At 50.9% G+C, this 13,035-nt stretch overlaps 1 protein-coding gene across 1 annotated transcript in view; it reads left to right on the forward strand.

The window, feature by feature from the left end:
- PTPRS (protein tyrosine phosphatase, receptor type, S) overlaps nt 1–12,439 on the forward strand; it is a gene marked incomplete at its 5' end in the record, with an annotated part of 35,323 nt that extends 22,884 nt beyond the window's left edge. Inside the window, 11 exons of the mRNA XM_010011131.1 lie at nt 1,895–2,018; nt 4,694–4,869; nt 5,441–5,560; nt 5,677–5,831; nt 7,661–7,946; nt 8,401–8,579; nt 9,188–9,314; nt 9,393–9,518; nt 10,577–10,731; nt 11,442–11,577; nt 12,071–12,439. Coding sequence (XP_010009433.1) covers nt 1,895–2,018; nt 4,694–4,869; nt 5,441–5,560; nt 5,677–5,831; nt 7,661–7,946; nt 8,401–8,579; nt 9,188–9,314; nt 9,393–9,518; nt 10,577–10,731; nt 11,442–11,577; nt 12,071–12,139 — 1,653 coding nt within the window. The remainder of the gene's footprint in view (nt 1–1,894; nt 2,019–4,693; nt 4,870–5,440; nt 5,561–5,676; nt 5,832–7,660; nt 7,947–8,400; nt 8,580–9,187; nt 9,315–9,392; nt 9,519–10,576; nt 10,732–11,441; nt 11,578–12,070) is intronic.
- Nucleotides 12,440–13,035: the final 596 nt, after the last annotated feature.

The following is a 13,035-nucleotide window of genomic DNA, read 5'->3' on the forward strand; positions in this document are numbered from 1 at the left end:
TTTTTACCAGACAGGGAAGGGCTGTGTGCTGGCACAAACCTGCTCCTGTCCACTCCTGGTGCTGTGGCTGCATCAGCACTGGTTAAATCCCAGTGGGGCTGCTGGAGCCATTGGTATTGGGCTGCTTTCACTGCAGATTGACCATATGACTGAATGGTCTTTGTTGTTGTTCAAAGACATAAAATGCCCTGATGTTTTCAGACTGATAACTAGTCTAGACTGCCCAGTGCTGTTTGCAGGCAGAGAGCAAGGGGGTATTTCCTGAACAAAGGACTGGTTCTGGGATGGTTTCTCCCTGGTCTGACTTGCAAACATCATCATATGTGAAGCTGCTCCATCCTCAGCTCTGCACCCACTGGGAGAGGGTTTGCTCTGCTGGGGTCTTTCACCCCACATTGGGGTGCAGGGCGAGCAGCAGCCTCTTAATATGCTCTATCCAGATTTCAAAGGCTGATTTGCATAATGCAATATCCCTAGTGCCCTGGCTTCATTCCAGCACAACCTCCTCTGGTGGGAGAGCCAGAGCTAAACAAACATCACTAATGAAGTGAGCACGAGGCATGATGAGAGGGATGGAGAGCAAACAGACACGTTACAATAGTATAAATACACATTAGTTAGAGATGCTCTGCAGCAAGAGGGCATTTTGTGAGGTGGTTTTGTACCATCACTGGAGCTGAGCTGGGCCTGGGGTCAGCACAGGCAGGGAAGGGCAGCAGGCGCATGGCGAGGGATCAGAGGGATGAATCCAGGTCAGTGTGTGCAGGATCCTGTCCCACCATCCAGGGACAGGCAGGGAGAGGGAGAGTGAACAGCGGGAAAGGCAGCTCGGCACGTTCCTGCCAAGCCTCCAATTGAGGCAAACCCCGAGGGCTCTGCGAAATGATGAAGGAATTAAGCCCTTGTTTTATTTAATTTGCTGGCTGAGGATTTAGAGGTAAATGTAATTAACCTAATTTCCATATCTGGGACAGCTGGACTTCAGAGGGGGGAAAAAACCAAACACAACCACCCAAACCTGGCATAAATCACCAGGACAGGAGAGAGGACTTTTCTCTCCCGTGCATTTCACTGTTTACTCCTTCATCCTTTCTAGGAAAAAGCCATGTTGATTCCTTTGCTTAAGGCCAGGTCCTTACACCTCCTCTGTCCAGGCAAACACACTCCTCAAGTGCACCCTGCCAGGCTCCATGGTGCTTCCTCCCTCCTTTGGACCTGGGAGACCTTCAGCACCGAGTTGTGGCCCCAAGTAATGTTCTTTCTGCTGTCTCTGTTCTGTATAGAGCAGCCAAATCCCTTCCTGCTGCCCATGACAGCAAGTTTTTTTCCCTGATGTTTCATATCCCATTAGCACATGTGGTTATAAAGCTTGTCCTAGCTTAATCATCTTCCTAGGTATTAGTGCTCACCAAGACACTGGTGTATTTATGCCCTCTTAATCGTTGTTCAGTTTAACCATGCACAGATTGAGCCTCTTCATCATTTCATAAATACATCCTGATGTGCTTGTTCCTGTTCTCTCCCCGTTGCCGGCCGTTTATCAGCAGGGCTATAACTAATCCAGTGCAGAAGTAGGATCCAGGGCCTCTGTATTGCAGCCTGGAATTGCACTGATGCTTTTGCCAGCAGTTTGCATCATGCCAGAGGGGGAACTGTGTCAGGTACTGCTCTGGGTGCGCTTGGGACCAAGGGAGATGGGACATAAGCACCACGTGCCACCAGGCTGGGGCTTTTCCACAGTAGAGATCAGTTCTTGAGGGAAGCAAATGGTGAACAGTGCGTTCCTCACCTCCATCTTCAGAGCCATGATCTGTCCCATGTGGAGCAAGGTGTTCAGAGCTTGATTTGCTGCTTTTCTCCTCTCTGACTCTAATTTCTCTCCCAATTCCTGCAGTCCATTGACCCTGGCCAGCAGTTCACCTGGGAGCACTCCAACCTCGAAGTGAACAAGCCCAAAAACCGCTACGCCAATGTGATTGCCTACGACCACTCGCGTGTCATCCTGCTGCCCATCGAAGGTACTGAGCACCTCTGCTCCTCTGTGGTAGCACCACGCTGAAGTTGCTTCAGGGATACATATTGCAAATGCTCTTCACCCTTCCCTGCTACCCTCTATTTATATTCTTCTCTTAACATCTCCCTGGGAGTTTGACAAGGAGGAGATATCTCTGTAAACCAGGCGTTTGTTAAATTCTCGTGGCTACACGTTCCCTGGAGCTGCAGTCCCTCATTTCAAGAGCTGCTTTAGCAAGAAACTGTCTTCCCTTTACTTGGAGATCCCGGCTTGATGCATTTCTGACTACCAGGAAGAATTCAGACCATACAGTGCTTTAGAGAGAGTTGAAGTGTACCTGTGGAGTGAATGAATGAGAAGTAAGCACAGGGCTAATTGTACAATGTGAGTGGCAGCAGCATAGCAGAGATGTGGCTGCTGAGCTGTATGGACGTGAAGATTGCTTGATATGCAGCTCCTGCTGCAGTCCTGGCCCCTGAAAGGCTCAGAAGAAGAAGGGGGTTGTGTTGGCTTTGTAGGTCAGAAATTGCTTCTTAAGTGAGTGATGGTGCAGTCAGAAAACATACATTAGATTTCACAACTCGTGGCTCTAGGCAGAGTTACTTTGGTGCACGCTGGGATAAGAGGGGCTTTTGGTGGAGAGGAGATGATGGAGTTTAACAAGGCACGTGCTTTGCTTGTTGCTGTTGAGATAATACTCAAGTTCCATCATCTCGGGTTGTGTGTGGCTGTGCTGGACAGATAAAGCATTTTAGACCAGTCTTGCATCGCCAAGAGCTGATCATCTGAGTACAGAGGATATGGGATGTCCTAATGACCCCCTGGTGAATGGAAAGGTTAATTCAGAAGCCTTTGTGACAGGGGAATTGCTGGAATAATCTCCCTCTGCCGAGGTAGTGCTGAGGGATGCAGAGGAGTGGAAGAGCTGTTCCGAGGTAACAACAGATCGTGGTGATCTGCCAAAAAGCTGCACAAATCTGGTTTGGTCCTGTCTGCCATTAGAGAATTTGAAACCTTTCTGTCTGTGAAGATGACTGTGTTCTGGCTTGGGTTTCTTCTGAGCTTAATACTGTATGAGCCAAGCAAAGGCTCTAAAAAGTTGCCTGGTCAGTCAAGGGAAAAGAACAGAGCAGAAGTGTAGAAGCAAAGGAGGCTTTGGGCTGGTCTTGGCTCTCAGGAAGAAGTTGGATGCAGGCAGCAATCCTATCTCTGCCCAGGTGGCATCATGAGGGACCGATGGTGCAAGTAGGACTGGCCAAGGCTTCATTTTCAAGCATCTGAGAGGTTCTGACATGTCTTGGCTGGTGTGTTCCTTCCTACCAGGCTGTATTTTATGCTGAGGGCTGGAAGATGAAAGGAGTTGGAGGAATTAGTTGTTGCTTTCTCTTTGTTTTAAAGCTGGATTTTCAAGGCTGCAGATTGTCACCGTCTGCTTGGTCAGGAAGAAGCAGTGGCTTTAATTCTGTGACTTCTCTGTAACTGGGCCTGTCACACAGCGACACATTGCAGGAGCTCATGGCCACCATTTGAAATTACAGAGTGGACCCGAGGGGGCTGGAGAGGAGATTAATTCTGGAAGCTCAGCCTTGATCACGTTCCCGCTGCCGCTGCACGGCCGCCTTCCCTCCTGGAAGCTCAGCTTGGGCAGGAGTGGGGGCAGGGAACCCTCCAGAAATTTAATCAAAAGCCATTTCTACCAGCAGCTGAAATTACCAAGTACCCTTGAGGGCTGGCAGGCAATTCAGCGCGGATCGCACCTCGCCAGCAGCAGCAGCGGCAATGGCTTTTGCTGCAGCAGGATGGGGACCAGCAACCCAATTTTATCTCGGTGCCGCTGCCCTCCTGTTGGCTCCCCTTGAGGCAGGAGTTAAGCACTTGGTACAGAGTTAATCAGGGGGTAGCAGGAGCCTGCCCCTCGCCAGCGGCTCCTCGGTGCCAGCCTTGCGGCTCTCTAAAGCTCACCCTGAGCACTGGCACTTGCCAGGGTCTGTTCTCACTTCAGAGCCACGTCCCAGTCGCCCTCCTCGCTCTGGCAGCACCTCCTGCCACTCGTATCAAAGCCCTCAAGCGAGGACATGGGCAAAGCAGCTGTAACTCAATAGCCTGGAACTCGTGCGTAGGAAAAAAGCCTACTCCTACAAACCGCAGCGGACAGTTGAAAGCAAGTCAAAGGCTGTCATTTCAAATGGGTTTATTCCTTGCTGGGTTTATTCCTTGCTTTGTCCAGCTGTAGCTCACCATCTGGAATTAGGCTATGGACAGCACAGTGCGTCAACCAGCTCCATTTGCTGCCATTTGCTGGGTGTTCTGGGACAAGGACTTAGTTTTGTCCTTTTGAGACCAGAGAAGCGAGAGCCCTGGACCAGGACTTTTGTCCCTGTTAGCGACACCACTGAGATGACCATTTCAAGGCTTGATGTTCTGTCTCTTTAATGCCTTGTGCAAGCAGTTCTTTGTCTCCCTGCAGTGCAGACCCTCGAGGCAGGAGCTTGAGCTAGGAAAAACTTACAAAAAGCCTGTTACTCCCAGCTGTGATTCTAACCCATGGAGCCGTTATGGCTCCAGGACTTCTGCAGGGGAATTCTCTGTAAGAACATTCCTGCAAAGATCTCCTCATGCTTCCAACTCTATAGAAGGTCCTGTGCAATTCACTAACTTGCTTTTGCTGATTTAATACAGGAATTGTGGGCAGTGATTACATTAATGCCAACTACATTGATGGCTATCGGAAGCAGAATGCCTACATTGCCACGCAGGGGCCTCTGCCAGAAACCTTTGGAGACTTTTGGAGGATGGTGTGGGAGCAGCGTTCAGCTACTATTGTTATGATGACTAAGCTGGAGGAGAAATCACGGGTAAGATGCAGGAGAGGGATGACTGGTTAGTCATAATCCTGGGGGATTGGAGGGTAGGGTTGGGGAACAGCAGATCCCTTTGATCTACAGCCCACATGGATGTCAGTGGGGGATTGCTGCTGCTTTGCCAGCACCCTAAAAGTCCAGTGATTCATTGCTTTGGAAAAAAACCCAAAGCATTCACCCTGGAAAGCTGCAGCCTCCTTTGCAGCTCGAGAAGAGGACACTCAATCCCATTGCCTGCTTTGTAGGTCTGTCTCCGAGTTAATCATGTGGCAAGTTTCACATTCAGTTCTCTTGTTTAACAAGCCCCAGTGCATTCACTCTAATCTTCAGGATCATTCCAGTCTATTGTCTACATGATTGATGTGGTGTATCAAAGGCTGTGCTTAGTCAGTAGGAGCTTTTCTTGCTGGGTTTTTCCCTGTTGTGGTGCTCTGGAAAGACAGTTTTGTGCCTTCCCTCCCCTTTGCGACCTGGGCAGCCTCACCTGTGACAACACGGGGCAGATCTGGAATGAGCTTCCCCTGCAGGGTTTGTTCAGCTTTGAGCAATGCCTCCTGTCTTCCAGATAAAGTGTGACCAGTACTGGCCAGGCCGAGGTACAGACACCTATGGGATGATTCAAGTGACATTACTCGATACCATTGAACTGGCCACATTCTGCGTTCGAACGTTCTCCCTTCATAAGGTGAGTTGTCTCCCCCCTGGTTTTACCCTGGAGATGGGCTCCCTGTACACAGCACGGGCAGGACATGGCCCGTGTTGGCACCCCCCGTTACTCTTGGTGCCCTTTTGTCTGTGCAGAATGGCTCCAGTGAGAAGCGGGAGGTTCGCCAGTTCCAGTTCACAGCGTGGCCTGACCACGGTGTACCAGAGTATCCAACCCCATTCCTGGCTTTCCTGCGGCGGGTGAAAACCTGCAACCCCCCTGATGCTGGGCCCATCGTGGTGCACTGCAGGTACTGATTTCCTTCACCTCGCTCTTGCCTGGGGCCATCTACAAGGGAGGCAGTTCAGAAGGATGTGCACTTGCACCTAGGAGTGTGTGCAGGTGTCCTAGTGAGTGCCCAGCCAGAGCTCCCCTGTCCCAAACAACAACATCTGAGGAGGATACTTGGGGTTTTCATAGAGTGCAGAATTCCCCGAGATGATGAGTGAGTGGTTCAGTTTGCACCAAGCACTTGCTCGTGTTAGCAGTGGGAAGCAGCCCGTGCTGTCCCTGTGTCTGGTTCTGTGTGTAGGGGTTGTTTCTTGTCTCACTGAGAAAGGAGGAGGATGGAGTGTGACCTAGGAAGCTGCTTGGTGTCGCTGCATTGGGTGTTTGGGAGGCAGAGCTGCCTCAGCTGTCAAGGAGAGAGCTGACAGTGATTGAAAGAGGAGGGTTTTGAGTGCTGCAGCCACTCTGATAATGACAGACTGAAAGCTCCTTTGGGCAGGTATTCTCCCTAATTCAATTTCCAACCCAAGGAGGGATGTTTGCAGCCTCAACTTGGATACATCCCTGTGTTCCTCGGGTGGGTGTGGAGGAACCTGCAGGTTACTCGGCGCTGGGGGAAGACATCTGAGTTCTGTATAGGCTGCTGGGGGGAGCTAATCCTGCCATTTAAACAGGCTTTGTAAGTGGGCAACTTATCACTACCCTTGCAGATGGCAATTACCATGTACCTCAGAAGATGAATAAAGAGCTGTCAGCTCACAAGGTGCAGAGCCCAGAGCCCACATCAGCTGCTGCATTCTTGCCACAGCTCCAGTCACCTGCCTGGTTCAGGTGTTAGTCTAATTAACACAGATCAAGGGGGCTCTAGGAAAAAAGGGGCTGCACTGGGATGGTAAAAGGAAACCCTTTATTAACAGCAGCAAGTGCCTGGACCCACAGAGCCCTGCTGAGGCACAAATGCCATTACACACAAGTTTGATGTTACCTTGATGCACAGACACACTGAGGAAGAGAGGTGACGCATGTTACTCATTACAACATCAGTAGTTTCTCAGCTGCTGAAAGAGCTGAGTGATTAAAGGTGCTTTTTAAGCCCTTAGATCATGCCAACCTTTAGTTCAGCCTAGAGCCCCCTACCTGGAGTTGTCCTGAGGCTGTCACAGAGGAAGAGGCAGGAGAAACGGGACAGATCAGTGCGGAGGAGCAACAGGCACATCACCAGGGGCAACTTTGCACTTTCCATCCTGTCCTCAGGTGCCATAAACCCAAACTTTGGTTTGGCAAGTTTCTGTTAGACTGACCTGAACAAAGCAAACCTCTGCACGCTGCAACTGGAGCTAAGCCCGAGTACTTCTGCGTACAGAGCAGCCCAGAACATGAGGGGACCTCTGCATCTGCTGGCTCTGACCCAGCACCTCTCCCTGCTGTCGTGGCAGCGCTGCGCTCACACAGCGGACTGACACGGAGCAGCAGTGACTTTGGTGTCACCACTGACCCCTGCTGCTGTCCAACCCCTCCAACACAGTGGTTTTAAACCGTGGCAACAGCAGCACTGAGGTGATTGGGCTGTAGCACTCACCAGCACCAGCTCCATTGGGCACATTCCTCTGATACAACAAAATCCACCAAATGGCTGTTTTCCCAAGATTGCCTTTGCCTCAGCCCATCGGTAGCTGCGGTTCCTTCCCAGGCACTGAGTGTGTCTCTTGTTACCTCTTGGCCTTGTGCATCTGTTTCTACCCTGTGTTTGCTGCAGCTTGGGGCAGTGGAAAGACCTCCACTCGTGGCAGGCAAAACCCTTCTTCAGTGGCAGGACAACCCATTGCTTCATCTTCCCCCTTTCCTTTCCAGCGCGGGCGTTGGACGGACTGGCTGCTTCATTGTGATCGATGCCATGCTGGAGAGGATAAAACATGAGAAGACAGTGGACATTTACGGGCACGTCACCCTCATGAGGTCCCAGCGCAACTACATGGTACAGACAGAAGACCAGTACAGCTTTATACACGATGCCTTGCTTGAGGCTGTTGCTTGTGGCAACACAGAGGTCCCAGCCAGGAATCTCTACACCTACATCCAGAAGCTGGCACAGATCGAAGCCAGGGAGCACGTGACAGGCATGGAGCTGGAGTTCAAGGTAATGGTCGGTGCTTGGATGGGGACAGCAGGCCCTGGGGAAGGCTCTGTCTTCCTCCCAGGAGCTTTGTTCTGCTGGCACTCATGCACTGCACACAGGGAGCCTTTATAAGGCTGATGGCAACTTTCTGATTCCATGTTAGAGAAGTAATTACTTTTCTGAGTTATGCTAATGCTGTCCCCAGGGGAGACCTACCTGTCACCACCGGGGGCTTCCCTGGTCATTTCACAGTGAGACTGAATTTGCTCCCTCCTTAGATTAGGGGTTTTTAACGTTTCCTCTGGGAAGTTTTGTCAGGGAAAGGTCTCGGGCTCTGTCCCCTCTCCCTTCAAACAGAAAGGAGGGCACAGCAGGCTGGACAATCATGGTGGAACGTGGGGGGCAAGTGGGCTCAATAGGGCTCAAGCCAAAACAGAACAGCTGAGCACTGGTTGTGACTCTGCTTTGCCCGCAGCGACTCGCCAACTCCAAAGCTCACACCTCCAGGTTCATCAGCGCCAACCTCCCATGCAACAAGTTCAAGAACCGCCTGGTCAACATCATGCCCTACGAGACCACACGGGTCTGCCTCCAGCCCATCAGAGGAGTGGAGGGGTCAGACTACATCAATGCCAGCTTCATCGATGGCTACAGGTAACCAGCACCTCACTGCCCACCGCGCTCTGGGAGTTCTCTGGGTATGAGTCCAAGGATGCAGAGTACGAAGGGCTGGATGATGTCTTAACAGGGGGAGTCAGTTGTTCTGTTCCATACACACAGTGGTACAATGCTAGAGGTGAATTCACTCTTCCTGATGGCCAACAACCCACACACAGACTCAAATAGAGCCTTCTGATCAGCTTTATTCACTGTGATCTTAAAATTACTTATTCCCTAAAAGAAACCAAGCCCTTCTCCAGCTGCAGGTCCCAAACATAGAGTGTCAGCGCGGGGTGGATTTTGCCAGTGGGAGGTTTCTAAAAACAGATGAGCCTTTTTATTACTTCCGTATGACTTCTGACAGCTTTCCACAGGCAATACATGCCCCAAGCTGCAGCCTTCCATTGGTGTGCTCAGAGCCCAGGCAGCTAAAGCTTAACTGAGGCAGCAAAGCAAGCACCTTCAGGGTCAGGTGCCCCCCTACACCTTACACTGGTCTAGTTCTTGCCCAGCATTCCCATTTGAGCTCCTCCTCTCCAGCTGCTTCCCAGGCAGCTCTCCCCACTGCACTGACCCTGCACTGGGTTTGGGCTCTCCTGCAGGCAGCAGAAGGCTTACATTGCTACTCAAGGGCCACTGGCAGAGACCACCGAGGATTTCTGGCGGATGCTGTGGGAGAACAACTCCACCATCGTCGTGATGTTGACGAAGCTTCGGGAGATGGGTCGGGTAAGTGGCTGCTAAGGAGCAGTGTGGGGGGAGGCTGCAGCACCAGGGCTAATGGAGACCTCCCTTTGCCCTTGGCAGGAGAAGTGCCATCAGTACTGGCCAGCGGAGCGCTCTGCCCGGTACCAGTACTTTGTGGTAGATCCCATGGCTGAATACAACATGCCCCAGTACATCCTGCGGGAGTTCAAGGTCACTGATGCCAGGGTAAGTGGTGCATGATGTGCTTGTGAGGGTTAGAGCTGGGGCCGGGCTGGAGTGGCTCAAACCCATGCAGTAGGGGAGGTGGGTACAGAAAACAATGGAGTTTGGTGTGTTTTGGCTCGTATAGGAAAGAGCGAGGTGTAAACACCTCCTCTGTGAAAGTCTGGGATTATCATCAGTGGAGGAGAGGATTATCATCACATTAGTTGCAATGAGGAACAGACCACACAAACACAGATTATACTTGAATATACTTGAATCTTCTTACAGATGGAAAGTAGTTTTCTAACCTCTGCTCACTAATCACAGTAGTGAGTCACTTTGGTAGAGCTGTACCCAGCTTCTGGCTTTACTTGCAGCTTATTTGAGGTGAAAGCAGAAAATAGTATCTCTCCAAAGAGCTAATAAAAAATCCCAGACTTGTAAAGGAGCCCCTGCACCCTACAGCAAATGCATGGCACGAAGGGGAGGCACTGTTACTCGTACCTAAAGGGCCACATTCACTCAGATAATCTTAGATTCAGTGTCAGATTTGTCATCCAAAGCAACATCCCAGAAATGTGTTTAGCAAATTGAAGCCTCCCTCTCAAAGCAGTGTCCTGCTTTTGAGGTTGCCAGTTATAGAACCTGATCATTCTAGTTGCAAGGTTGAGAAGGAGGATGCCTCATCAGTCCTGGGAGGACAAGATTTACCTTCCTGTCAGCTGTAATTCTGACACTGTGGCAACTCTCACTCAAGATTGATAGAGAGGCCACGACCTCACCTTGAATGGTCCTTTGCTGCAGCCTCCATCTGTGCAGGTTTGCAGTGGGCAGAGCTCCCTGCCAGGAGCATAGATCAGGCCTGACAACCTGACTCCCGAACCGTCAGCTGCAACACGAACAGCTTCATCACTGTGCAGCCAGATAACACACACAACAAGCCTGCACTTGATTGTAACACAAACTTGGTTCACTTTCTGTGCCCCTCGATGACCCAGCAACATCAGGGGGGATTTTCTTTGCCTCCTGTGTTCAGTGCCCCAGACCAGGCTGTTGCAGTGTTGCTGTTTCCTCCCCAGGACGGTCAGTCACGAACCGTGCGGCAGTTCCAGTTCACGGACTGGCCAGAACAAGGTGTGCCAAAATCAGGAGAAGGGTTCATTGATTTCATCGGCCAGGTACATAAGACCAAGGAGCAGTTTGGCCAGGATGGCCCCATCTCTGTCCATTGCAGGTAGGCATGTGCCAATGGCAACATCCCATTCAGCTGAGGATGGAGAAGAGCAGAAAGAATTCACGTCCCACAGTTCTCTCCCTCCTTTCCCAGCCCATCTTTGCAGGCAGATTTTTGGGGGTGTCTGGAGGGGAGGGTGCCAAATACTGTTGCTTCTGCCACCCAAACTCATGTCCCTTCAGGCCTGGGCACTGCCCACAAGGCCTTCAGCCCTTTGTCTCTAGGGGAGGGGTATGAAATGCTGATCCTGTGAAGGAGATGGGAACCACATTGTTAATCAATAGCTGACCTGTAGAATTGGAAGTATTTTGTACCAGTCTTAGCCTAGTTCTGCATCCCTGAACACTACTGGGTTGTGTTTGCTGGTAGCAAGACTTGTACCTTCCATCCCCCGGGTAGGGGAGCATAAGGCATTCTTCACATTCTGTGATTTAAAAAGCCTCATGTTACATATTAGTAATAATTTCCACACTGATGCTCTTCACCAGTAGCCAAAGCTTTTGAGTCTTTATTTTATTCCACTTTCTCCAACATACGTTTGGGTCCCCCCCTCTGGCAGTTCCACTATCTCCAATCTCCCCGAGGACTCCCTGAGGCTCTCCAGTTCTCATGTGGTCATAAGACACAGCTCAAGCATGGTGTAACTCAGCCTTTAGAGAAGCACTTGCACACTGTAACATTCAGCTCCCGTTTTGTCTCCCATCCCGCAGCGCTGGCGTGGGCAGGACCGGAGTGTTCATCACGTTGAGCATCGTCCTGGAGAGGATGCGTTACGAGGGTGTTGTAGATATTTTCCAGACAGTCAAGATGCTGCGAACACAACGACCTGCAATGGTGCAAACGGAGGTAAGGGGAGGGGGGGACCCATCCTGTCACACTGAGAGGGGCTGAGCAGCAAAGCAGCACAAAGCAGCCAAGCCCTGGGCTGCCCTGGCTGCGTGGAGCCTGTGTTTAACTTCCTATCCAAACCAACCCAAGCAGAAACCTTACCTGGTGCTTGCTCAGCCAGCCCAGGCTGCTCTGCTGAGTTCACCTCAGCTATAAAGTCTCTTAAGGCTTTCACCCCAGGCTGGCAGCCTCAAGTCTTCCCTCCTCCCCACCTCAGTGCCTCCAACCACAGCCCCTGCTGCCTGCAGGGTTCTTGGTGGGATGATGGGTGTCAATGAGATGCACAAACAATAAAGGGAAGGGGTTTCCTTCCCCAGTAGTTTTGCAGCTCTTTGAGATTAAAAGAGTCTGTGCCTGGTTCCTGCCCGAGTCCGTGCTGGCTGGAAAGCAGGGCAGGGAGCCTGAAGAGCTGTTCCAAACCTCTGAAGCTGGTTCTCTTTCCTGTCCATAGGATGAATACCAGTTCTGTTATCAGGCAGCGCTGGAGTATCTGGGAAGTTTTGATCACTATGCAACATAAAAAGCCATCCGTTGTGCAGACTTTACCAACCACTTAAGTCCTGGAAGGCCTCTTTTGACCCAGGAGGAGTGCTTGAACTTACAAAACTGAATCAGAAGAAGTACCTTTTCATCTGGACAATGCATTGGGGAGCAGGGGGAAGGACTGAAAGGAACACCCCTTCAGGAACTCCATGTTGTAACCTGGACCGTGAAGAGGCAGCTCAGGAGATTGCTGAAGGACTGCTTTAAGTGGTGACCTGCTCTTGTTACCTCAAGTGGTGTTCGCTGTGGAGGACGTATGGACATCATGAGACAGATCCAAAAGCTAAAACACACCTTGCGAGACGTTACTGCTGGAGAAGGGAAGGAAACCGACTTTGGTTACATCATTAGAGTTCAGTTTATTTACTAATATAGTTGGCAGTCTTTAAAGGAAGTCACTTGCAGAATTGAAGGTGTTCTGTGAAAGCTAAGAAAAGGAACTAAATCTCAACATTTAGGCAAACTTAGGGTCAGGAGTTCTTCTAGCTGGAGTCTTAATAACCTCAGTATCAGCATTGGGATGATTCTGGGCTTACAGGCACCTTGCAGCCAGCCCCTGCCACGCGCGAGGTTTTATAGCTCACCTTTTGAATACTTGGAACATTCCTCATTTCTTCTAATTCCAAAACTTATTTTTTAGGATATTTAAAATTCTAGACAACGCGAGAGAGGCACAAACCCCAGCCCTGGCTGGGTGCTGTGGCCCCCTCCCTCCCACACCAGTGCGACAGGTAGAGGTGGCAGCTCCCCTTTTCAGCACCTCCAGCTGCCCCAAAGGCATTAACCTGAGCAGAGCTGGGACACCCTGTGCCGAGAGGCAGCCCCTTGCCCCTGCTCATTGCACGCTCACCCCCAGCCCCAGTGCTGCCCCCC

Source organism: Nestor notabilis, unplaced genomic scaffold, assembly GCF_000696875.1.
Source record: "Nestor notabilis isolate BGI_N333 unplaced genomic scaffold, ASM69687v1 scaffold6363, whole genome shotgun sequence".
Lineage (NCBI taxonomy): Eukaryota > Metazoa > Chordata > Aves > Psittaciformes > Psittacidae > Nestor > Nestor notabilis.